The 25964-nt window shown below is 34.7% G+C and overlaps 7 protein-coding genes and 1 long non-coding RNA gene across 10 annotated transcripts in view; 3 read left to right on the top strand and 5 right to left on the bottom strand.

The window, feature by feature from the left end:
- Window positions 1–871, bottom strand: part of Gyc32E (Guanylyl cyclase at 32E) — a 64946-nt gene extending 64075 nt beyond the window's left edge. Inside the window, exon 1 of the mRNA XM_065365130.1 lies at window positions 638–871. Coding sequence (XP_065221202.1) covers window positions 638–704 — 67 coding nt within the window. The 5' untranslated portion in view covers window positions 705–871. The remainder of the gene's footprint in view (window positions 1–637) is intronic.
- Window positions 1–10507, top strand: part of LOC135846197 (uncharacterized) — a 68821-nt gene extending 58314 nt beyond the window's left edge. Inside the window, exons 6-7 of the long non-coding RNA XR_010558918.1 lie at window positions 9953–10247; window positions 10360–10507. This is a non-coding gene — a long non-coding RNA (uncharacterized LOC135846197). The remainder of the gene's footprint in view (window positions 1–9952; window positions 10248–10359) is intronic.
- LOC135846182 (tektin-3-like) lies at window positions 5622–10425 on the bottom strand. Its single transcript, XM_065365141.1, has 8 exons — window positions 10325–10425; window positions 9983–10234; window positions 9672–9904; window positions 7699–7808; window positions 7449–7597; window positions 7130–7352; window positions 6563–6717; window positions 5622–5894 (listed from the first exon to the last, which is right to left on the bottom strand). Exons 1-8 carry the CDS (start codon window positions 10405–10407, stop codon window positions 5684–5686), a joined length of 1416 nt encoding a protein of 471 aa, XP_065221213.1. The 5' UTR covers window positions 10408–10425; the 3' UTR covers window positions 5622–5683.
- Window positions 10508–11309: 802 nt separating the features above from the next.
- Window positions 11310–12875, bottom strand: mtTFB1 (mitochondrial transcription factor B1). Its single transcript, XM_065365150.1, has 5 exons — window positions 12445–12875; window positions 12176–12372; window positions 11945–12102; window positions 11716–11869; window positions 11310–11642 (listed from the first exon to the last, which is right to left on the bottom strand). Exons 1-5 carry the CDS (start codon window positions 12730–12732, stop codon window positions 11372–11374), a joined length of 1068 nt encoding a protein of 355 aa, XP_065221222.1. The 5' UTR covers window positions 12733–12875; the 3' UTR covers window positions 11310–11371.
- A 764-nt stretch (window positions 12876–13639) lies between these two features.
- LOC135846189 (putative inositol monophosphatase 3) lies at window positions 13640–15509 on the bottom strand. Its single transcript, XM_065365151.1, has 5 exons — window positions 14897–15509; window positions 14656–14821; window positions 14421–14575; window positions 14242–14350; window positions 13640–14167 (listed from the first exon to the last, which is right to left on the bottom strand). The coding sequence occupies exons 1-5, from the start codon at window positions 15212–15214 to the stop codon at window positions 13923–13925; spliced, it is 993 nt and encodes a 330-aa protein (XP_065221223.1). The 5' UTR covers window positions 15215–15509; the 3' UTR covers window positions 13640–13922.
- Window positions 15510–15758: 249 nt separating this feature from the next.
- Nubp1 (NUBP iron-sulfur cluster assembly factor 1) lies at window positions 15759–17567 on the bottom strand. The gene is made up of 9 exons (XM_065365152.1): window positions 17444–17567; window positions 17240–17341; window positions 17031–17167; window positions 16881–16949; window positions 16774–16806; window positions 16605–16695; window positions 16263–16531; window positions 16012–16198; window positions 15759–15930 (listed from the first exon to the last, which is right to left on the bottom strand). The coding sequence occupies exons 1-9, from the start codon at window positions 17457–17459 to the stop codon at window positions 15914–15916; spliced, it is 921 nt and encodes a 306-aa protein (XP_065221224.1). The 5' UTR covers window positions 17460–17567; the 3' UTR covers window positions 15759–15913.
- Window positions 17568–17669: 102 nt separating this feature from the next.
- Window positions 17670–19383, top strand: Dhrs4 (Dehydrogenase/reductase 4). Its single transcript, XM_065365153.1, has 8 exons — window positions 17670–17823; window positions 17915–18035; window positions 18109–18289; window positions 18358–18435; window positions 18516–18662; window positions 18744–18878; window positions 18968–19023; window positions 19106–19383. Exons 1-8 carry the CDS (start codon window positions 17811–17813, stop codon window positions 19218–19220), a joined length of 846 nt encoding a protein of 281 aa, XP_065221225.1. The 5' UTR covers window positions 17670–17810; the 3' UTR covers window positions 19221–19383.
- Window positions 19384–19628: 245 nt separating this feature from the next.
- Hecw (Hecw ubiquitin protein ligase) overlaps window positions 19629–25964 on the top strand; it is a 96019-nt gene continuing 89683 nt past the window's right edge. The window contains exons 1-2 of one of the 3 annotated variants that reach the window (XM_065365119.1): window positions 19629–19901; window positions 20136–20569. In XM_065365119.1, the coding sequence (XP_065221191.1) occupies window positions 20293–20569 (277 nt within the window). In that variant the 5' untranslated portion in view covers window positions 19629–19901; window positions 20136–20292. Of the gene's footprint in view, window positions 19902–20135; window positions 20570–21661; window positions 21937–25964 lie in introns of those variants that run through there. The other 2 variants (XM_065365120.1, XM_065365121.1) reach the window with 2 other exon arrangements.

Below are 25964 nucleotides of genomic sequence, written 5' to 3'. Positions count from 1 at the left end.
CAAACATTCAAATATTTACTCATCTCATTTTTTTCGTCCCTTTTTTTAAATAAAATAATTTTTAAATTAAGTAAATAACCTCGTAATTGAATTTTTCGGAGAGAAACACGTCGTTAATGTACAAAATAAAAACAATTTATTTTTCAAAAAACCTCCGTAGCTTTCACGTCTACTTCGGTATGAAAATAAAATTTGAATTCATCATGCAGAAAGTGAAGCTTTTCTAGCGAGAAATTAAAAATTGAAAATATAACTGGCTTTCGAGAAAAGGCAAAAATACCGCTAACGACCTTTTCACAAAGTACCTACTCGTATATTTTCGAATCGTATTATCCATTTTATTTTAGTCAGCGAACTGTAGGTATTTTGATAACACACGTATCGTTAACATACCGAAATAGAAATTCATTTAAACCTGGAATGCATTTTGTTGGCGGAAAATCTGTGGAAGGGTAATTAAAACGAGATTCTCATTTGCTCGAAACGTTTCGTTATAGTCAATTTTCTTTTATTTTCGCGCTATAATGACTCATTTCGTAATTTAGGTAACTATCAATTTTGGGAAAATGGATAAAAATTGTTACAATTACAGAGTATAAAATAAATTTTATTAATAAAATTGAAAAAATTGCAATACCTTGAGTGAGACATGTGCAGAGCAGCGCGAAACTAAAAAATATTTTTATTTCGAAATAAACGACCATATTTATTTGGTTTCCATATCACATGAGTCCGAACGTTTCATCAAATTACTGCGGTAAATGTCTTGAAAAATTTTACGAAACTTGTAGGAAAAAAAAATCTGCGTATAAAACGAATATAAGAATCGAGATACCGTTTTCTAACCCGGTCTGAAACTAACTGAAAATCTTTTTCGTCCTGTGTACCGTTATCATCCTTCGAGAATCAACAGGTTATTGCGAACGAGTGATTTTATTAAACGAATACGACGCATTCGTGAAGTGAAAATGAACATTCGCGCCTTTGCTTGCTATACCTTTTTCTCAAACTTCATTCAAAACGTATAGGTGGGTGATAGGTATACTTTTGACGGCGCGACGTTTTCATCATAATACGAGTATTCATTCATTCGGCCCACTTAATAGAGCTTCCGCATCGGTGAGAATATTATTATTGTGATTGAGATGCTTTGATTTTACTAGCTTCGATGATGTTTTTGTCTCTACTGGCTGGAAAACGTCGAGTTTGCCTGCTTGGAAATTTATATTATTCCGAAGGATTAGCGAGAGAAATAATTACGCCGCCGTGACTGTGAATTTTTATTCAGCTCGTAGGATTTTGAGCCGTAAGAGGAAGATTAATAACGCTCGAGTGTTTAAAATCAATTTTTTGTTTACTTTTTTGAGGTTTTCAGAATGGATTTTTCCTGTTTTTTCCGGCATCTTTGGAGTTATTGAGCGATAAAAACATTTTTAAAATCAATCTATAAAATTATGAAAATGAATTAGGGTACGTAATTAAAAGTTGATAGATTTTTAAGGGCGTGGAAAATCGAAGCAGTTGGATTTTAAGGTCGTTTTCAATTTTCGAATGAAACGTATCGTTCCCATCCTCAGACAGGAACTCGAAGTTTCGAAGTGTATAATATGTAGGTGTTTTCCTACATAGCCCTATTATCGAGATTCGTGTGTTTTTATTTGGCTCAAAAAACATAGCAAATTAATGGTGAATGTTTATGAAAATCCGTGTACTGTATTTTCAGCAATGTTCATGGTTTAGGACATTCTGGTGTATTCTTCACCAGAAGTTCACTAGGATTCACCGAGGGGTCACCAGATATTCGAAAACTATTTCTAACGTCATTAGGACATTCTGGTGATTTTTTCACCATAAATTCAGCAGAAAAAAAGTCGAAAACCCACCTGGTGACTTCTGGTGAATCTGTCTCCAAAAGTCACCAGCAGTCACCAGGTTACACTTAGGAGGCACCAGATATTTGAAATCAATTTCTAGGGTCATTAGGGCATTCTCGTGTATTTGCCACTATAAATTCAGCTGGAAAAAAGTTGAAAACTCACTGGGTGACTTCTGTTGAATCTGTCACCAGAAGTCACCAGGATTCACCAAGGAGTCACAAGATATTCGAAAACAATTTCTGAGGCCATTAGCAAATTCTGGTGATTTTTTCACCATAAATTCAGCAGAAAAAATGTCAAAAGCTCACCAGGTGACTTCTGGTGAATCAGTCGCCAAGATTCACCAGAAGTCACCAGGTGTACAAAATCGCTAAAATATGACCACTGCTTGGTGAATCGGTCACCAAAAAGTCAGAAGGATATGAAATATGACTTTTCTATGTTCTGATGAATCCTGGTGACTTCTGGTGGATCAGTCAACAAGCTTCACCAGAAGTAACCAGGTTGACAAAATTGCTCAAATATGACCACTGCTTCATGAATCTGTTACGAAAGAGTCACCAGGGCATGACACATGACTTTTCTATGTTCTGGTGACTTCTGATGAATCAGTCACCAAGATTCACCAGAAGTCACCAGGTGGACAAAATTGCTCAAATATGACCACTGCTTCGAGAATCTGTCTCGAAAAGGCACCAGGGCATGAAATATGACTTTTCTATGTTTTGGTGACTTCTGATAAATCAGTCACCAAGATTCACCAGCAGTCACCTGGTGTACAAAATTGCTCAAATATAACCACTGCTTTATGAATCTGTCACGAAAAAGTCAGAAGGGAATGATATATGACTTTTCTATGTTTTGGTGAATCCTGGTGACTTCTGGTGAATCAGTCAACAAGTTTCACCAGAAGTCACCAGGTGTATACAATTGCTCACATATGACCACTGCTTCATGAACCTGTCATGAAGAAGTCACCAGGGAATGATATTGCTTCATGAATCTGTCACGAAAAAAGCACCAGAGACTGATATATGACTTTTCTATGTTCTGGTGAACCCCGGGTCACTTCTGGTGGATCAGTCAACAAGATTCACCAGGAGTCACCAGGTCTACAAAATTGCTCAAATATGACCACTGCTTGGTGAATCGGTCACCAAAAAGTCAGAAGGGTATGCATTATGACTTTTCCATGTTCTGGTGAATCCTGGTGACTTTTGGTGAATCAGTCACCAGGATTCACCAGAATATAGAAAAGTCATAATTATTTCATGCCCTGGTGACTTTTTTGTGGCAGATTCATGAAGCAGTGGTCATATTTGAGCAATTTAGTACACCAGGTGACTTTTGGTAACTTCTGGTGAAACTTGGTGACTGATTCACCAGAACATAGAAAATTCATATTTCATACCCTGGTGACTTTTTGGTGACAGATTCATCATGCAGTGGTCATATTTGAGCGATTTTGTACGCCTGGTGACTTCTGGTGAATCTTGGTAACTGATTCACCAGAAGTCACCAGAACATGGAAAATTCATATTTCATGCCCTGGTGACTTTTTTGTGGCAGATTCATGAAGCAGTGGTCATATTTGAGCAATTTAGTACACCAGGTGACTTCTGGTAACTTCTGGTGAAACTTGGTGACTGATTCACCAGAACATAGAAAATTCATATTTCGTACCCTGGTGACTTTTTGGTGACAGATTCATCATGCAGTGGTCATATTTGAGCGATTTTGTCCGCCTGGTGACTTCTGGTGAATCTTGGTGACTGATTCACCAGAAGTCACCAGGATTCACCAAGGAGTCACCAGATATTCGAAAACGATTTCTGAGGTCATTAGGACATTCTGGTGTATTTTTCAACATAAATTCATCTGGAAAAAAGTCGATAACTCACCTGGTGACTTCTGGCGAGTGTCAACAGAAGTCACCAGGTGAGTTATCGACTTTTTTCCAGATGAATTTATGTTGAAAAATACACCAGAATGCCCTAATGACCTTAAAAATTGATTTCGAATATCTGATGACTCCTTGGTGTATTCTCGAGTATCTTGAGCAATTTTCATGATATGTATCTATTTAAAGCTATTTAAATTTTTCAAGTGATTTTTTTTTTTTGATTCAATATGAGTTTCTGGTATACCTACGTATACAGACTTTGCTCAACCTTTCCATTATTTTTAGCTATTTTTTTGGTAAACTGTATCAAATTTTTTCTTTTACTCGATTTTGAATCAGGTACCTACATACGCACTCGACTTATCGTTGGTCTTTAAATTTTTTTTTGCCATACCTAAACTTATCAAAATCAATCTGTATCCCTGCGATTTTTAAGCTTATCTTATAAAACTACATACTTATACCTTTTTTTATAAACACTCCAACTCCTGTGATGAATTTTTTCGCATTCGCTTTTTTCCTGTAATTTTTAGAGTTGATATCAGGTTTTATGTTGAATGTTTTTTTTTTTTTGCAAAATGTCTGGGAGTTCACCCCTAACTTCGATGCCATTGATATCAATTTTAATGCTTAGGTATTTATATTTTTTTTGTGTGCTGTCGTCTGTCAGCGAATTCCACGATACGATACTTTCCACATTTTAAAATTTTTTTTCCTTCAAATTCATCCAAGTTGAAAATAAATACCTCCGGTAGCGTTTCAAATATTTTAAATATTTTCAAATAGAAGTTCATCGATCTCGCAAATTAGGTTGAAGTTGAAATAACGAGTTTCGTTTTTAAACTACTCCTACACATGGGGTTTTTCATAATATAAGTTTATGAAAAATATCCCGAAATAGGGTTTAAAATATATTTTCGTCAGTTGTCATAATACATATTAAAATTAACGACAAGCTGAAGTCTATTTTCAATAAGTTATCGGAAATTATTGGTGAAAAAAATATCCCCACGTTTGAATATTCAATTGGCTGGTATTTTCCTCCAATCGTCTCCTCCTACATATTCGAATTGCCAAACGAATGGTGTCATTTTTGACGAAATAAAATCGTATTTCATCAAAGAACATCGTTGTAGCGATGAATTTGTCAAAGCTGGTTAGCTTTATACTTGAGGTGCTTTTTTTGCTTTTCACGTTTTTTCAAATAACTTTCTGAATGATTTGTGTAAAAAAATGAAGAAAAAAGCGCACTTGAAATTACGTATAGAAGTTTTCAACCTTCGAATATATAATTTTCTAGCTTTCTGTTTGAAAATTATGGCAAAATGCGAGATTGCGACGAGTTTATTTTATACATTCTCACCTTACACCGTCATCGTTGCTGGTTCATTTTCAATGTAGATGTGTAGTGTAGATGTACTCAATATGCAGAAGAAGAATAAAGGGTCATTGGTGGGATAGAGAGAAGTGTACGTGAAAAGAAGGATGTAGAGTAATAGTGTAGGTACTCGTATTTTGACGTTGGGTTGTTAGTATCGTTACAGTTACCTATACGTAGTTACGTACCTACCACATCCAAAGGTACACGTGCCAGAAATTGGAGATTTTTAAAAATTACAACACGTATTGGCGTATATTTGAATATTTGCTGAAATTTTCACCCTTTTTTCCTACGTTCGAAAGGGTCTTCGACCTGTGTAATTTCAAAAAAGGTTTTCAAATTGGATATATACTTACGTATAGGTACACCGTATCGTACCTATATTAGTTCTTTTTTTTGTAGTTGTTGTTTTGTTCAGATGAGGGGAAAAAAGAGAGAAAGAAAATGAATCAAACCGTAGTGTAACTATAACGAAAATTATATTTCATTTTGAAACTATTTACGTAGGTACAGGTAGGTATTTCAATACTTGAGGAAAGTTGTAACTGGGCAAGCTTTACGTAAACCTAGGCATTTTTCGCGATCGATGAATAACGAGTTGACTTTCACTTCTAGATCTTTTTCCAAATTTGAACGTGTTATGAGTAATTGCTGGTGTTGACTTTCGGCCTCCCTTAGTTTTTGATTCAAATAATGAATGTTCGTTTGTAGATCTTCCACTTCCTTTTGTAATCTGAAATGTAAAATTTATCTTTTTTTAAAACCATTTGACTTGTGCGTTCATTTTGACTATAATGGGATGAAATGATTGTGTCGATGAAGGGTTGAAAGCATTAATTTTGGTTTTTGAGTATTTTTTTGGTCCAGTTGTCGAATTCCTATTGCCAAATAAAAGTCCTGTTTTTTGCCAAAATATTTAAAAAGGTCCTGTTTTTTGTCAACATTGCCAAAAATTTCCTTTTTTTTCTGGAACATTTCAAAAAGTGTTTTTTTTTGCCTAAATTTCCATAAAAAGTTCTGCTTTTTGTCTATGTAAAAAATTCCTGTTTTTTTTTCTGGAAATATTGCCAGTTTTACTGTTTTTCATTTTCGCAATCAACCTTTTGATTTTCCATTTCATTTTGTTTTTTGTTTTTTTTTTTTTTTCGTTTATTCCAACTCTATTTGAAAATAGAAACCTCAAAAATTCTGGCTTGAACAAATTGAAAGTCTCCTCTCCACAAAGAGTGAATTCACTGATCTTTTATCTCAAAATTGGATAAAGTGGAGAAAGATTGAAGACCAATATTAAAGCACCTGTGTGATCCAGCGATGGATTTTTTGGAATATATCAATGATGAAGTTCCTAGGTAATACGTAGAATTGTCGCTACAGATTTTAGCCTTTAAATTTCGAACTCACCTTGTTTGAACAATATCTCTGCATAATTCTATGTCTTTACGATGTGTTCGGAATTCTAATCTGGTCTGAGCCACTTTAAGGGGGTTACTTTTATCGTTTATTGCTCTTTTTATCATGTCCATGCTTTTTTCAACGTCAAATATTTCTTGTTGCACCTGCACATGAAAAAATAAATGGGTGAGTTCAAAGTTGAGAGGGAATTGCAAAAAAGGACATTCAATAATATTGTAAAGAGATTGAATCTATAAAAGTGTAATAAAGTTTTAGGCAGGCAGAAAAATCTAGCTAGGTACGTGAGGAGGCGGGGTGAAAAAATTGAATTGCCAAATGATTTTTATACATGCGAAATGTAAATTTTAATATGTATGTATTACAATTCGATTTTTAATTTTTCTTTGCCTTCAACGATGAAAATTTATGTTTTATATTTTGACAAATGGCTTTCCATTCCTTTAAATTGGGAACAAATATTTCAGTACCTACTTATGGGCATCATTGCAGTAGGAGAGGGGAGACGATTTGCCATAAATTATAATAGCATCAATTAATCCTTCAAAAAATAATAACCTTATGCAAATGCATTTGTAATTTATTCTTCGCCTCCAAAATCTCATTAGTCCTGCGAGATAGAGCACTATTGGTGAAATTCCACGAATTCCACATATTATTGGCGCACTCGTTCATCGTGTTTTCTGACTCGGTTCGCAACTGGGATGATTTAATTCTTCGATTTTGCGATCTTTGGATAACCCTGTTCGAATTCTCGGACCAAGATTCTGGTACACTTACTCTGAAAATGAAAAGCCAGACGAAAAGGATGAAGTGATTTAATGATAGGGAACGGAGAGGGGAGACAGAGTATACACTATACAGCGCAGATACGTACGTCTGGTCGAACTTATCAATTCCGGCGAAATAATTGATATTATTGGAGAAATTATTTAAATGGTGGCAGCTGCTATCGATTTCCAAAGCTGATTCTTTGCTTTTCAAGTCCAACTCGAGTTCATGCTGCGAATTTCTGTTTTCGCGAAGCTAAACAAAAAATAAGCGGTGATTTGTTTGGTGGGAAAAGATTCTGTGGGTTTTGTACATAGCATAAAATGCGAAAAGGAAATTGATACTGGATACCCAACCTGTTCCAAAACTTTTTGATGGTAATTGGTGAGCTTTTCTTTGCATTTTTGTAAAGTGGTCACCTCTTGTAAGAGAGATTCTTCTGCTTGATCTCTTACCATATCGATACCTGAAATTTGAAGGTCAAATCACTTGAATTTTTTGTTTTCAAAAAATGATAGGCCTGTACACTTATCAAAAATCTTGTTGTTTTGACAATTTAGAGTAATAGTTGCCAGATTTGAACACTTGAATATTTTTTGGGGAACAAGTTTTTGCAGGTAAATTCTCCCAATTTAATTAAATTCCTGAATACGTCTCAAAATACATATTTTCTCACTGTTTTGAAAGAATTTCTCAGTATGGAGTTCATTTCACATTCTGAGAATTTTTTTTTTTTTACTTTTTTTATTTTATTATTTCAGATGATTTTTTAGAAAATTTATGATAATTTATTTAGGTACCTGTCTTTCTATTTCCAGCCAAAAATCTCCAAACCTCTGAAAAAAATCTCTAGAAGTGAAGCTCTCCTTGAGTCCGTGAAGATCTTTATCACTGGTTGAAATTAAAAAGGATTCGAGCTTTTATTAGATGAAGAAACTTTTTGAGCTGACGGTCTCCCATTTGAACGCAATCAAGTTCGATAGAAAAATCATGCCCTACAACCCTCGTATCCAAAATTATAAACACTGCAAGTTTATTTTTGAATTTTTGAGAAAATTTTGAAATTTAAAAAATTTAAAAAAGTACCAATTTTGAGTAATTTTAGATAATTTAGTGAGTTTTTAAATTTTCTTCCGAAATTTCAAATTGCTCTCGAAAGGCCAAAAGTGAACTTTGATAACATTTCATCAGGAGTGCCAATTCAATGATGACCAGTTTATAATTATTCCAGAATTTTACCACGAGCGGTTTTTTTCGTTGAGATATCGTCAAATGTTCTTACATATAACCACTCGATGTAAAAAAAAATCGCGTTCAAAACATTCTGAAGCCCCCAGAACAGTTTGAAATTTCTGGAGAAAATTGATATCACTGCAGAGACCCCTAAAATTTCATAACAGCGATCTGCCCCAACCAAAGTTTGTTATATGTGCTACTTTACAGAGCAATTTGAAATTTTGCAAAAATATTATGACCTCTTGGGAACTCTCAAATGACCTAACATTGGAAATTTCTCAAGTGAAAAGAGGGGGGAGGGGGTGTGGGTGGTTAAATTAAAATAAAAATTATTATTCACACTGATTATTAAACATAAAAAAATCATAAAAAAATTGAAAAATCTCCATAAAAATAACCTATTTGAATTTTGTAAATTGTAAAAAATTTTCTAAAAATCCAAAAATGGGCTTTATTGCCTGAAATTTTGGTCCTTGGTCGCAAAAATTTTAGAACATGTTCTTTAAATCTGGTTTGGTTTCAATTAAATTGGAATGTGTCAGTTCAAAAAGTATTGTTGAACTTCTATAAGTCATAAAATATGATTTTATTTCATTGAAAACATTTTCTTCGAGTGAATTTTTTATGGGGGGAGGGGAAGGGGGAGAGGAGCATAATGCTATGTACCCTAAACCTATTTTGGCTCTCAACAGTTGCACAAATTTACGCATGATACCTGTTCTAACAGGATCATTTTTTGTTATCACAACTACGTATTAAGGGGGAGGGGTAACGTTATTTTGATTTTTTAAAAAATTGTCAGACTTGAGTAAATACAAAATTTATAATATAGTAGGTATATCTCTCGTCAGACAGACTCGGATGGAAAGTATTTTGATGGGATTGGAGGAGGGGGCGGAGGGAGGAAAAAAGTTGACAAAATTATGTAACTTACCAAGTACTAATATGGTCAATTTAGATTTCAGATTTTCCTTCTAATGTGAAATAAAAAACAAGTGGCCTTTTTTCTATTTTTAAAAATTTGTTTCCTATGTTTTTTTTTTTTGGGGGGGGGGGGGTTATAATTTGGTAAATTTTCTCAACTTATCATTACCTTGTCTGCCTTCGCGAAAGTACAAGCACTCTTGAGCCATGTGCAATGGAGGATCGCAATCTTGATTAGATTTCTCCAGGGCTCTCCTGACATCTTGCAAAAGATGTATTTCCGACAACATTCTCTCCAACTCAGTGGCCAATTCATTTCTCCAGAACATGATATCATTCAAACGTTCCGATAACCTTCTGCATGTATCCCTTTGGCCAGAGAATGTCTTTTCTTCGGTTTCCCTACGAATATGAAAAATGTGATTTTTTTGATTTTTTCTCATCTTTCAGAAAATGTTGACTCCAATCCAATGGACCTACCTCATCGCTCGAACAGCATCCGAACGTAACTTCTCAGCGTAATTACGATTGGTATCCGCTTCGCTGTAATGTTTCAAATTCATCTGAGTCCATTCGTAAGGAGTAAATCGAGAAGATAAGGCGATGGCTCCGGTATTGATGGATTTACCCATATCTTGGCCTAGGCTGGGAAATTTCACCAGTTCCATGCCAGCTCGAGATGGTGGCACGTAACATGGGTCTACGGTGGAAGAAAATTTGTTCGATCTGTTTCTGCAAATTAAATGTAGGTACCAAAGTAGGTAACTAAGTACTACGTACTTAAGTGTGTATTTTTTTTTTTTTTTTTCGTAAAATACTTACATAGGCATTAAAGATTTATCTTGTTCGTGATTCAGAGTAATCGACGATGTCCATCTCTGGTTGCTGTACGGTTTAATCATCATATTGACGATTTTGGCTCGAAGCTGTGCAGTACGATTCGAGCGAAATGAAAATCAGCTAAACGCGACCGACATCTTATTCCAACGAGGTAACTTTATTAAATATTTAAAAGTTTTTCATAATAAATTTGAAACTGTGCCCTCGTGTCAAGTACACGATAGTTACGTGAAAACGCCGAATATATTTGTGGAGCTCGCACGATGCGTAAAGTCGTTGCACGATATTCAGGCATAATAATTCGTACCAATGTCCGAGGTCTCCGTGACCAAATTTTTTCCTCAGTGGCAATTTGATCGATACGCGAATGGTATTTGTGGGTGTGCTTCTATACGTACAAATACTCGTACATGTTCCATTTTACATGCACGTGCAACTTCTTAACGTTGAAAAAGCAATTTTTACATTTGTCATTCATGCGATGTTCGCTCGCAAATTGCCATTATCGTTCGCATTTATTCCTTTTTTTTTTTTTTTTTTGGTACAATAATTTGCCAATAATATATGTGTACGAAAAAGTCCTTCTTATATTTCGAGTCGTGTATAAGTAGGTGAGACGAGGACGAGTCGAAATTATATTCGTTCGTATGTATTTCCAAGTTCATTTTAATTTGATTTCATAGTTCGATTTTTCGTAAATGACTATGTCACCAGACACTTACATTGATTCTTTTTGGAAATACTTCTATTCTTGTTCAATAGTCTGTGTATTCTATTCACGTACCCATTAAAAAGGTACACTTACGTTGAAAAAGGAACGAATATCGAGTTTTAATGGTGTACTTTTCCCTCCATTATCAGAATGATGTTATTCTAACGAATATTTTTTCAAACTCTCTGCCTAAAGTAACAAGACCGTGAGAATTTCTGTTTCTCAATTTGTTGCGAACGAAATAAATATTAAATCTTAAAATCATACAGTATTTATTTTAATAACAAACCTTTTAACAAATTAATGTTTATTCTAATCTAATAAAACTCATCTTCGATTTGTTTACGTTTCCAAAGTTCCAATTTGTGTTCTTCTTCTTCCTCTTTAATCTGCCAACTAGAATCGTCTTTAGTTTTATGATGATCGTATTTCCTCAACGAAGGCTCCTCCTTGATTATTTTATCGTAAGAGAAACACAATCGACCGATTTCTTCGACGCTTAATTGCATCGCTCTGGTTTTCGGGTGGATTTCACTTTCTTCGAGCATTCGAACTGCTAAATCTTGTTTTAGTTCGGGGAAAAGATTTCTACAAAAATGATCATTTATTTAGTAAGAGAGGAAATAACATTTCATAATACAATATAAATTCAGATACGTACTTGAGTGAGTTATTGAGAAATTTCTGCCTTCCGGTGAACATGGCCTTGACTACTTTCTCGATTAAGACAAAAGGTAGAGGAATTATCGGATTGATGTGGGGTTTGAAATGCACAACACCTACGTCTACATCTGGTTTTGGTAAAAATGCTTTGCCTACGAAATTGAAGAATGAATTTCATTAATGACTAATGAAAGATGCTCGAATGTAAATGAAAACGCTTTAGTAACCTGGAATAGTAAATTTATAATCCACGAAGCACCAATTTTGACACATTACTGATAATTTACATCTCTGAGCGGTCATAACCGGTGCTACCATTCGTTCTGCTACTTCTTTTTGAAATGTCAGCGTTAATCGAACACGTCCATAGCTCCAGGCGTTTTGTCTATTAAAATATATAAACAAAATTAATACTTTGAAGAGCGAAAAGCTCGTAGGGATTTGTAGGGTGAACGTACTTGAGGGAAATATCTCGTATCCATCGAATTATCAAAGGGGTAGCAACGTTGAAAGGTAGATTTCCGATGATATGGATATCTGGGTATTTATCTTCCCACGGTTTTCGTTTACTTTCGCTGAAGGTTTTTTCAAAGTTGTAACGTAGAATATCTCCGTGTATTATTTCAAATGGAACTGGGCAAGCACTTTTCAGCATCTACGAAACAGAAGGAAAAGATTAATGAAACTAATTTTAATTAATTGGTGTATCGAACGTATTGTATTTTACCTCAAGTGTTGGTAAAAACTGAGGATCTTTTTCGATAACGATAACTCTTTCGGCTCCTTTATGTATAATCGACCTGGTAATATTACCAGGGCCCGGTCCAACTTCGCATACCTCAGCTTGCTTAATTTTTCCGGCGCTTTTTACGATTTTATGGTTCAAAGCTTCGTTAAGAAGGAAATTTTGCGATAATCTTCGAGATGCTCTTACTTTATACATTTGCATTATATCTCTGATCGTAGGTAACGGTAAAAGACGAGTAAGTTTTTTAGCAGATTGTTCGGCGCACATTTTGGAAGTTTTATATATAAACTACGAGCTAGAAGATGGTTTTTAAAGTTCGTCTTCGGTCGGGTAATCGAAATTATCTAAGAATGTTTCTTGTTTCACAGCGTACATAGTATACCCATAAATGAAAGTTGCAACGCTGCCCCAAAACAAACCAGCTTTGCGACCGCCTTTGAGTACTCTTCTGAATTCGAATACACGTCGACGATTGTCTTTCTCTACTGCTTTGATTTGATCTTTGATGTATTCCGGTACTTTATCTTTATCGAAATCAACTTTGGGCATACGAGGTTCTGAAGACATAGCGATATTCTGCAAAAGAAGTCACGTAATATTACCGGTTCTTGCAACTGAATGTTACATGTGCTGTGTAGTGTGTAGTTATCTGAAAAGTGTTTTACTTACCAACTTTCGGTGGGTTTAGTTTTCCATGAATGTTTCCCAATCGATAATTATAAGATTAATAACGTTATGAATGCTAGTTTGAGAGAAAACTCGCGAAGGATTCCACTTTAATTGATGTTTTATCAATGAAAAGTTCTAATTTTTGATCAAAAATTATTTTTTATCAATTTTTTCGGATTTTTGTGAATCAGTGTTGTCTTGTGAGAAAAATTAATTCTCTTTTATTTGTTTACTTTTTACTTTAGTAACTTAGCTACAGATAGCGCTGTTGTAGTTGTGATTTGTTTTTCAAAATTTTATTTTTTATTTGATATTGATAATTTTATTGATTGATATTGAATAATTGATTGATCTTTATCTTTATGATTGATCATTGATCGAATGATCGATTCTTCCTTCTTCGATGGTTTGACGCTATTTTTCATTCAAATTTCTAGTTTTGCTTGTTGCTTCACAGCTTCACATGTTAGTTTTATAAATTGGTAATTGAATTGAAATTCGAATCAACAGCTGAAAAACTATTTATTAGAAAATAATAAATGTAAAATAATTGTTCATAACATTATTGAAATAACTTGGATTTGATTTGATGATCATCTTAACATTGATCAATTCAATTGAGATCAAATTTACATTCATAATAATAATAATATAACTAGTGTTTGGAATTCAATTTTCTAATGATCTCGCTCAAATACCAAATTACTTCGTAAAACAAAAACTACACAAAAACACCGAGGAAATAAAACATCCACAAAACACAAAACATGAAAAATTCGTTTTAAAATTTACTGCAAAATATTTTTGAATATATCGTAATATTTGCCGTGATCGTATAAAGCTGCTAAGATTCCGTCTTTGACTTTAGTTTCTTTGGCATCTGAATAATCTATATCTTCATTTTTCAGAGTACTCATTCTACCCTTGAGACTCCTCAAAATTGCATTACCAGCGCACACGTCCCATTTTTTAATATAAGTAGAATGTACGTAAGCTGATGCGTTTCCATTTATAAGTTGTAATACTTTATAACCTGTTTTAAAAAACGAATTCTTAATGGAAGATCAAAGATATTTGAAAGATAAGAAATGAATATCTCGATATTACCTGAGCCTCCGGCTGGTATTACTTTCGCTTGAGGAAGTACCCTGCTTACAGATTCCTGCACTTGACCAGCATGAGACCGTGAAACTATTATGTTTGGCTGACTTTCAGGCTAAAAAATGATAACCATTGTGTAACACGAACCAATTTTCAACTTGAGGACCATTTTTAATTTCAATTACTTTTTTCATTGGTCGTTTCAGGTCTGGAGAAATGGCTATTCCGTCCCATGCCCAGGATGTCGTCTGTTGATCGAAAGGCTGATGAATTACACCAATTGTTGGAACTCCTTTAACAGCTACGCAAACCATGACAGTCACATAAGACGTCAGTTTCTCTGGAATGATAGAATAATTCTGTTGCAATTTACGTTGTAAGTAAATCGAACCAAGATACTACCAGTGGCGAATAATTTACCAGTGAATTCTTGAGTAGCATCGAGAGGATCAATCCAGACAGTAACATCTTCCACAGGTACGTACATATTGCTCAGCGAAATTATCGTGTCATCGTTAGGAATAAGATGTAGAGTTTCGGAGTAAAGCGCACATTCCTCTATGGATAACGTTTCCTCAGATATCACCTACGATTTAGGAATATCCAAACGATTATTCGATGTCGTATGTTATTAGGAGTATGTTGGTATTTTAAAACTTACTCTCAAAGTTGGAAATGTGTATCGTAGACCGTAATACATCGAACAATGAGATCGTTTATCCGCATCGGTTATGAATTCATCTGCCCCTTCGCGAGTTTTACCCTTACTCTGCTTGTCTAACTCGGTATGACTTTGTGTTTTAATTTCCACTCCTCCTTTTTCTGCCACTTGTATCGCCGCTATTAAAAGATCTTTTAGATTCACTTCTTTTTCGTATACAGGTCTTCGAGCGAACGAGTATAGCAAAAATATAAAAGTTAGACCGAGAATTACGCAAATACCCAGAGGATTTAGTTTAATAGTGCCACCGAAATTCATTTTTGATTTTAATACATAATGAATAATTTAAAATACGATATTACGTCTTGGATGACATTTCTGTTCCAAAAAAAACACACATATGGTTTCATGTCAGCATTCTGAAGAACTCGTAATGACCCATCGTGAGAACGGCGTACGTTTGTTATGCATTATTCACGAATAGAAGTACGTGTTTATCGGTATTTCGTCATAAAGATAGCAAAAGTTCCATGTACGAGAAAAAATTTGAAATTTTCAAGTCTAAAATGAACTATGAATTATCACTATTATTCGTGTTTTATCAAATCAAAATATTTTTTATTGATTTTCGATCAGTGTTGCCAGGAGAGGAGTATTTTTTTCTCAATGAAATTTGAAAGTGTAAAAATCGAAAAAAATAAGATCGAAATTTGAATTTTTGAAAAATCTGCGCTGTAGATGCCCGTAAATGTAGAACATAAAACGGGAAATGAAATACAAGGCGATAGTTGCAGTCCTTCAGCTTCAAGAAAAAATCTAACCATAAATTCTTCCGTACTCTAAAAAAATTCACAACACCAAATAGTACTTCATACACATTTTTTAATTCATCAATTAATTAAAAACAGATTAGAAATCAAAAACGATGAAAACAGCTTATTGTTTATACTTTTGTAGTCACTTATGAAGCTATTTTCGAATCATAGTCCTTCGATTCGTCCAATGTAGAGAAATTTTCTATTCTGGAAATATTTCTGAAATTTGAAAAATTGATTGTTTTAATGCGACGAACTCATAGAGCTAGAGAATAATACATTATATAGACGAAAAATTACTCGAAATGATGGAATTCAAGTTTTTAACAACTTCGGAATCGGCGTTTTCAACAATAGGGTTGAGTCCTTTATCGCAGCTTCGCGCGATAAGAGGGTCCAGAGGTAAACGTCCCAAAAATGGTATGTTTAATTCTTGAGCCATTTTCAACACACCTCCCGAGTTGGCAGGAAAAATATCTGAACCGGTCTGAAAACAGTTTATGTGTGAGGCGAAGAACAGCATTAGGGATAATTTTTGTGCTTTTACTTACTTTGCATTTTGGACAAATGAAAGTAGACATGTTTTCGATGACTCCAACGATAGGAATGTTGACTTTATGAAGAAAATTGATCTCTTTACGTACATCTAGAAGAGAAACTTCTTGCGGAGTACTGACAATAACGGCTATTACACCGGGAATGTCTTTCAAAAATTGCGCCGTTGATAGATGCTCATCCGAGGTACCGGGAGGAGTATCGATTACTAGATATTCTAGTGTTTCGCCCCAATCCACTTCGGTGAAAAATTGACGTATTAAAGCTATAAAAAACAGTTCGATTATTATTTCGTAAGGATGGGTCAGAATAATATGAGTGAAGTAATTCGATTTTACCATTCTTTTTGGGTCCACGCCAAATTACTGCTTCGTCTTGACTAGCCAACAAGAATCCAACTGACATCACACATAAATTATCATCTATAAACTGTTATTTTAGTATTATTAGTCATTGTTAAAAAAGAAAAAAACATTATTTTTATATCGAATCGAATAACTAACTCACCACGGGAGACCATCCCGACCCGCTTTGATGAACCTGGAAATTCAGAACGACATAAGTTGTAGAAGAATTATTTTCATAAACTAATGTTGAATGGCTTCTACACTCACTTTTTCATCTAATACTCCCATAACTCGAGGCATTGATGGACCACAAATGTCAATATCGAGGATGGCCACCTATACAAATGACAGATTTTAGAAACGATCGTTAAATAATGCATTGTGATGTACTTGATGAGTAGTAAATTTAAATCGTACATTTTCATTCTCATTTCTCGCTGCGAGGCTTCTAGCCAGTAAAGATGTTACAGTACTCTTTCCAACGCCTCCTTTGCCAGATAATACCAAGATCTTGTGTTTCACCGTACTCAATCTAGCTTTAACTAATTCGATCCCTAAACAGATTGAAATTGTGTTTGAAGAAAATTGGTCACCTATGAAACAGAATTATTCGATGAATTTCATACCAGGATCAACTTTGCTAGCACCGGATGAGCAAATGACTTGATTGGGGCAACCCTCACAAGCTGATACTTTTCCAGCAGATTCACTCTGGGTACCGGGGCAATCTGAAAATAGTGCAAGTAGATTAGGTTCTAATTCAATATATTTCGTAAGAATATCGAAAAATTCAAGGTACAAAGGGTAAAAATGGGTTGAAAAGTACTTACGTTCGGGAACTTCCATTGTATCTTCTTATCAAAGCATGAAAAACGCTGATAAGATTTTTATTTTTTTTAAAATTGAATCATCGACTCATAACAGCAAGTAAATCAACATGGCTACCGAAAGATTCTGATCTCGACCAATCAAAATGCTTCATTTCGGAGCTCTCTATCTGTAGACGCCATTTTCCAACGAATTTCTGCTTTGAGAAAGTTGTGAAAATTTTTACTTCTCATCTTTTTCAAAAAAAAATAAACAAGTGGTTGATAAGTTTTTTTCAAAATTCAATTCAAATTTGCGAAATTACGGAAGTTGATCAAAGTTTTTCAAGTTGTGCTTTGTGCTGATTTATCATCGAAGAAAATTTATGAAATGTTATTCTCTAGTTAGTGATTTATTTCTTTACGTAATAAGTTTGGTGTTGGTATTCCGTTGAAAATTTGCTCTTGATGGTAAACGTCTTTCTATGGTTACAGTTTCGAAAAAATTACCAGTGAAAACAATCGCATTGAATGCTGTAAGTTCAAGACCGGAATCCACATCTGTTATGGGTAAATTAAATGGAAAAGTTGCCATTGTCACTGCATCGACCGAAGGGTACGTTGTTCTATTTTTCAAGTTTCGTGCTTCTAGTGATTCCCTATTGATCGAGATAACTTTTACTCAACAGCATCGGATTTGCGATCGCCAAAAAACTTGCCAACGAAGGAGCTAAAGTAGTGGTTAGCAGTCGAAAAGAAGCCAATGTGAATGCTGCTGTTACTAGCTTGAAGAATTTTGGTCATCAGAATATAAGTGGTATCGTATGTCATGTTGGCAAAAGCGAAGATCGTAAAAGATTATACGAAGAAGTTGGTAAAATTATCGAGTATTATATTCGTTGGAGTAAATACGTATTTATAGATTGTTTCTGCCACAGGCTATCAGTAAATTCGGAGGTATAGATATTCTTGTTTCCAATGCAGCTGTAAATCCTTTTTTCGGTTTCGCTGCTGATGTAAGTACTTAATAATTAATAGTGTTCGAATATTTGCAAAATTCATGAGAATAAAATTAATTAACGATTTTATTGAACAGTGTACGGAAGAAACTTGGGATAAGATATTCGATATAAACGTCAAAAGCGCATTTCTCCTAACGAAAGAGGTATTGCCTTATCTAAGAGAAAGAAACGGTGGATCAATTATTTACGTTTCATCGATAGCTGGCCTGCAACCTTTTCAGGTACATAATTTATATTCGTACTGAATATTTTTACGAATCGTTCGTTTGCTGGTGGCAGACTCATTGTGAAATATTTTACAGATGTTAGGACCATATTCCGTTAGTAAGACTGCTTTATTAGGATTGACTAAGGTGTTCGCCGATGAACTTGCTCATGACAATATCCGAGTCAATTGTTTAGCTCCTGGAGTAATTCGGACTAAATTCGCTAAACAGGTTAGTTCAGTTGAATTTTTTCCCAAGGATTGATTCATCTATAGAAGTATTTTTATATTACTCACTAATGTGTTTGATTTTCTACGTAGATTTACGAAAGTGATGTTGCACATGACACGGTTCTGTCTCAAATTCCAATGGGCAGGTAAATTTCGAAAGTTGATTTAAATGAGAGAAATAATTTTCAAGTGGTTCGTGTTTTCGACTGTAATTATTCATCGTTACAGAATCGGTGAGCCGAGTGATGTGGAAGGAGTTGCAGCTTTTCTATGTTCTGACGATGCGAAATATGTTACCGGAGAAACGATCGTTGTTTCTGGAGGAATGCGTTCAAGATTGTAGATATTTTAGAAGTGTCGGTTTGATCGAATTTCCCAATATGTCCGGAATCTTGCATACTTATCTTTTGTACCATGTTTTACCCATTATTTTTTTTTAATTCAGTTTTGGTGGTTTATTTATTTTAAATTCGTTGAATGGTAGTAAAATTCGTTGTTGAATATTATACGTTGTTCTTACTCATTCGTAAAATATGTATCTTATTTACGATATTATTTACGATTATTTTTAATCAGATATGGATTTAGAATTCGAAATTTACTTATGAGAACGAAATAGAGAACAGAAAACTGAAAAGGCAAAGCGAAAAGCGGAAAAATCCGCCCGATTTTCGTTGTCCTTTGTCCTACGATTTTAGACGTTGACTACAGCGCTCCTAACTAACGATAACGCAACTACCAAAACACTCATCTTTGAAAAGTGTGATGGCGCTTCGATGGCCCGTATTTGTTTTGCTCTGTTTTCAGTTTTTCGTTTCATTTGATAGAAAAATTTCGTAGTACATCCGTCTTCGCTCTTGGTCATTATAGCGAGTGCTCACGTCAAAATTTTCGTCAATATTTTCGCCATAACACCCCCGACTTTTTGGAAATCAAACGTAAATGAAGCTTGTAAAATAACGCGTTACCGTAATATTCGTTCGTTGCGCGAATTTTCTCCTCCAATTTGACATTTTCGTAAAAGGTAAGCGAATAAAATGCTGAAAAATTCAACCAAACACATCCACATACATCCTTAACACACTAACCTAGTTCATTATATTCGATTATCTCGTCTCGAATTCGAAATTAAAACACTCGACGACGACTTTACTCGTACAACGGATCAATTTCAATTACATTTTTTTAGCTTATCTAGTTGCGAGCAGTCTTACAGTAGGTAATTGAATTTCATCGAATTGTGTTGTTTACATTGCAGATTTTCCACGGTGGATAAAGCAGGTAATAAAAGTTACAATCGGCCGCGATATGATGCTGTGAAATGTGGCGCTTATGATCATGGTGAAGCTGCAGAAGGATACCTGTGTTACGATGCTGATTCAAAAACACTACGCGCATTTAAGAAGGATCAGAAAATGAACGTAGAATCTGGCTTCGCTTCGTATTCCTCATCCGATAGTAATTTCAACGACGAGGTTGATATTTCCACTTTGAACATCAAACCGATCCTATGTCGTGGAATCAAAAAAGAAAACGAATACGTCAATATTATGGCCACCAATAAAAGCTTCCTAAAAGTCGAGTTGAAAAGCGCCGTGTACAGCAGAGGAAAGTTATCGATTTGGGTGAAGATCACGTATCGTATTTATGAAAAAATATCCGACATGGATTGGATTGGATTATATTACGCTGGTGAGTTGTTAAAAATCATTCTGTATGGAGTATTTTATCATTTTCTGTGCCTTTTTTTCCCCTTCAAGTTACTTATTCAATGTTGGTACGAATGAGAGAAGAAATTGTGTGCATGTAAAACTGACCCATACGAAGAATTTCCCTGAACTGAAAAGAAAAATACGTTTGTCAAATTTGTGATCATAATTCCGGATCATTCGTTTCGTTCGATCTTCGAAGATTTATTATTCGATCAACACTGTTGGAACATCTTCGATTCAAATTTGACGTTAGAATTAGAAAAGGATACGAAACTCGAGACTATAAATACGCGGAAAGGAAAATTTAGCGAGCAAATAATTCCAAACGAGAATACATTTAGATAAGGAATCTTGCCTTGTAACCTTGAACCGATGCGTTGGAATTAATTAAATTGAAAAATAACGCGAATTAAGCCAGCCTGGATTAAAAGAGCCAACGTTCTTAGAAGTATCAAAAATAACACAGTCGAGAATCGTATTCGAATTTAAACATTACCGAAGTACGAACCAACCCAACCCTTATTTTTTGTACGAGTATAACTTTTGGCGAAATGTTTCCAAAAATGTTTTTCTCGCTGGATTTTCAGAAACAAGTCTGTATCTTTTTGCTTCTTCGAAGATGAAATATTCGGCAGCAAAATTTCATCGTCTTGGCCTCCTGAAGATACTTGAAATTATTTCTTTGATGAACGCAAAACTGTGCAAATTCCATGATGAATAGGGAGCTCAAGTTGAAGAAAATAATTTCGAGCTTTTTAACCTACCGAGTTAATTTTGGAACGATGAATTAATTAAATCACTCGAGTATGTCCTGGTTTTCTTGTGTCTGTTTGAAAAATCCCAATAGCCGGGTAATAATAATTAGAATGGTTATCAATTACGAAAAATGATTGATAATACAGTTACCCGGTACTCACGATCGAGTATTGGATAATACCACCGCTAATCGAGCCAACGAATTAGTTTCAGTGGACTGAAGAACTGCTAATTCGTCAGAGCTGAAGGGTATGGGATGGGTAATGAGTATACAAATACACAACGATGCAGTGTACAAGTCCCAAGTCGTTCTTGAACATCAGTTTTATCAACGCATTCGTCTTGTGCATATGTGTCTGTGTTGCTGGTGCTCGTGTGATCACTTTTTTTTCGTGCTGTAGCATTCACGCTGCGTTATATTTTCCTGCTCGATTTTTCTTCGCGATTGAAAGTTGGTTTTTCTTTCGTGAGTTTTCACCGGTGTTGTGGTTTTTCTTGACTGTTTTTCTCAGAACTACGTATTTTTGTTGGTGTTTGTGTAGATGTGACTTTTTTCGTCGAGGATTTATCCATCTTTTTGAGAAGTTAGAGGTACGTCGATCGATTATTTTTCACGTTTTTTCCTGAATGTTGAATTTTGTTTAGTGGATTGGAAGTTCAAGGTGGTTGATGTTTATGGTGATGTGCTTTATTAATTGGTGTCTTTATTACTTGCAAAGTTTCAGTTACAGTTGTGGACTACCTAATTGGGTTGTTGTTAATTTCTGCTTGTGAGGTATGCTTTTTTGAGGTATTTTGGTAATTATCGTGTTGGAAAATTTCCATAATCTGAAGAAGTATCAGTTCCATAGCCATAGTAACAGATGGTCTTGAAAGACGTTTTGATTCAAAGGCTGATGTGTCCTGTTTCGCCTTTGTAAATGTATATGACTGTATTGACTGTTGAAATGATTTGCTTTCAAACAATATCAAGTTGATTATTTTGAAATAGATCCATGCTAGGAATTATTTTACTCGTATTTTTTTTTGTCGTCATTGATTAATTTTTTTTCCCTCCGAATTGAGTAAAGATATTTTCAAATTCGCATTCCCCCTCCCCCCCCCTAAGAAACTGTAATGAGCTAGTTTCTAGAGACATATAACCTAAAAGTTATTCTCTGTTTCAGTAAAATTTTCAATACTAAATTTTCAGGTTTGCCAACTCACCCCGATTTGAAACACTGTGCAAAAAATTTAAAGATATTGACAAAAAATGATGAAAATTGAAGTATGAATTGATTTTAATTTTTGAAAAGTTTTTCGAAATTCATAAATATTAAGGGAAGTCTAAAATATTGCACGAGTGGAGCGATGACGAAAATTTTTTGAGGAATTTTGTTTGAAAAGTAGTGATTTTTAACAATTTTAAGCACTATTTACAAATTTTTGAGTTTTCAGTATGTTCATCATTGCACATTCAAAATTGCCAAATTTCGCCAACTTCCAAAGGGGGGGGGGCAGAACTTCCCTGTCCCTCTGGTCGCTTCAGCCCCTGAGAGATGATGAAAATTGAAATCTGAAATCGAAAAGTTATGAAAAAGTTGACATGGTACTCGAAAATAAATTAAAATTCGAAAAATGGCCCAAAACTGATTAAAAAAAAAAAAATACCAAGTAAAAAATTTCAAACAAAATTCCCCTTGCTTTGTTTGAATTAAAACATTAAGATGGATCGTTTTTGTATTTTTTTTTTCAAATTTTGAAAAATTGAAATGAGTTTGCAGATTGCAAAAGTTTACGGGGCTAAGATCCGCATCTTAATTGTTTTGAAAAAAAGTCATTTGAAATTTTTTGAATCATATTTGGGTAAGAAGTGAATTAACCCTCACCATTCTAGATTAAAAAAAATGGATTCATCGAAAATCTGCAGTATTTATAAGTAAATTACGTACGTATTTTTGGTACCACTGAATGCAGATTTTTGGAGCTTTTTTGATCCATTTTACATCTCTAGGAACTGAAGTGTGAATTTTCAAGCTGATTTAAATAAATAATGCATTTTTTGAAATGCCAAAGCCACGAATTTTACTTACTGTGAGAGTTGAACGTCTGAAATGTTTGGCATGTTCATTTGAACTCATTTAGTTCATTGTGACTTTTCAAAGTTTGAAAAAAAATACAAAAATGACCTACCCCAACATTTTGTTGAAATCTAGCACCCTCCCTTGATTGGAGTTTTATATTATTTCATTTTTAATACTGTTTTAGGGGAAAAGGGGGTTCACTTTAACCTTTAGCATTTATTAGGGTGGGTCGTTTTTCATTTTTTTTTTCAAATTTCGCTGAAGCCTGGCAAAAAGTCAACATTTTAAATTTTCTGGCCAAGGTTTGACCCCCTCACCTCCTCCCCTTCCGGCTCCAGCTCAAAGTTTTGAAATTTTGAATATATTTCCTTTTGCATATGTTTCAAAAAAATACAGTTTTTTCGATTATTATCATTTTGGTGAAAACAACTAATGTTTTGAAAACTGTCTGAACTTGGCAAAAATGAACTTTTGACTTTTCTAATGACCTACACAAGCGATAATATGCAAGTTCATACTAAAGATATCAAGGTTTGATAAATTTTTCTACTCTTTGAGGGGGTGCTAAAAATGTTTAAGGTTTTCTTGCATCATGTTGAAGTCATTTGGCCATGATTTTTCGTTACAATCCATAAAAATTCAAGAAAATATGGTAAAAGATTCGTCTCAATATCCATGATAGGCTTTACGATATTCATTCAGCATTTTTTCCTGGCAGTATTTCATTGCAAAAAATTTTACTGAGCGTTTTGAAAATTTTTACATTTTTCACCCCCCCCCCCCCCCCCACTTGCCCTTCCTTTCTTTTAAAAACACGAACTTGATTGTTTTTGGAAATTTTGTGATGTGTAGTCGATTTTTACGTATTTTGGAAAGAGGGAGGAGGTCTACCAATTTTACATTTTTTTTCACCTCCCCCTGTCCTTCTACTCTTTTAAAAACACGTACTTTATTGTTTTTGGAAATTTTGTGATGTGTGGTTGATTTTTATTTTGGAAAGAGGGAGGAGGTCTACAAAACTGAAAAATTGAGAAGAAATGAGGAAGGGAATAGTTGAGAAATGAACTTCAATTTTGGCAATTGTTCAATACTTGGGTAGATAGATTGTTTTTCATTTTTTTTTTTCAATTTTATGGAGTTTAGCACGAATTTATTGCCAAATGACATCAGCAATACGTAGAAAAACGTAAATTTTTGAATGAAGGCTGAACCTCCCTCCTCTTCCTCCACTGAAGAGAGCTAAAATGTGAGGCAAAAATTTTTATCATTGAAAAGGTACCTAATTAAAATTGATAGTTTGCAATAGCGGACAATGAAAGATCACCTGAACTACAAAATTAATTTTTTTGTTCAATTTTTCAAACTCATTTTGGAAGTTGAACATTGACCTGAAAATCTGACTCTCGTTGAGGTTATTTGCTCAAAATTATTCGCTAGACTAAGTCGAATTTCTAGAGAGAACAAATTGAAAACTGAACCAGTTTTGAAATTTTCTGATATTCTATTGCTTTTTTAATTTTTTTGATTCTATTTGAGGACCAGAAGTGGAAAGGAAGGGAAGATAAGGGACCATTTATATCTTGGAAACTTTTCCCCTCATCCGGTGTACGTGTTCGAGATTAGAGTTGCAAGAGAAAAGGAAAAAGGATGTGACGAGACATTGCTTTTTGATTTGATTTTTCTATTTTTGGAATAAACCGCGATGAGATATGGCGAATTTTAAAAATACACATAAAGGTGAAAAAAAAGAGGGACGAGTAGGCCTACTTCGTCTTCGACTCATCCTCAGACCACCAGAAATGAAACCCCATAAGACAGGGGGCTCGGTGCGGCGTATTCTAAAGAGCGATTTCGCGCAATTATGCTTATACTCGTACCTAGCTGACGTTGAGTTAAACCGGAAACAGAATACGGTGAATCGGAATACGGCGACGAGTTCCTTAATGAGAATAGGAAAACAGAGCTGGACGAGAATTTGAATAAGTAAAAGAAACTTCACTTTAAAAGACGGTATCGTACCTACGTTTCCGTTTCCACAACTTATGTGTATGTGTAATATCCGGCACACGCACTCTGCACATCTTCCCCTCGTGCCGACCTTTTTCTACCCTTTTTTAGTTTTCGTATATGTATTACGAAGCCCCCCTGCAGCCTGGTTTTCCGTTTCCTTATGCAAACGTTTCGGATGTATCGATAATGTACTACAATGATAGGTAATGATTGGGGAATGATTTGGTTCTGGTCGTATCGAGAAAATTGGTCACGAAAAATGTCAGCTCGGGTACTTCTACTTCTATATGTATTATTCGAAGAATTTTCGAGCGTAATACGATATACAGTAGTCAGATATAGTCGACAGTCGACGACTTTGCACGAAGACCGGATGGAGACGCTATTTGAATATCTATATCCGTGTAATGTTGGCCAATCGTGCTCGCCATTGTGTATAACTATGGACTATGGACGAACGACCTCGTATACCGAATAATTATCTTATATACTCGTATTCGAATACTTAAGCGTTGAAAGAGGTTTTTAGAATGATTTACGTAGACC

The sequence above is a fragment of the Planococcus citri genome, chromosome 5, assembly GCF_950023065.1.
Source record: "Planococcus citri chromosome 5, ihPlaCitr1.1, whole genome shotgun sequence".
NCBI lineage: Eukaryota > Metazoa > Arthropoda > Insecta > Hemiptera > Pseudococcidae > Planococcus > Planococcus citri.
Note: the sequence above shows the minus strand (reverse complement) of the source record. Positions and strands in the feature narration are given on the sequence as shown.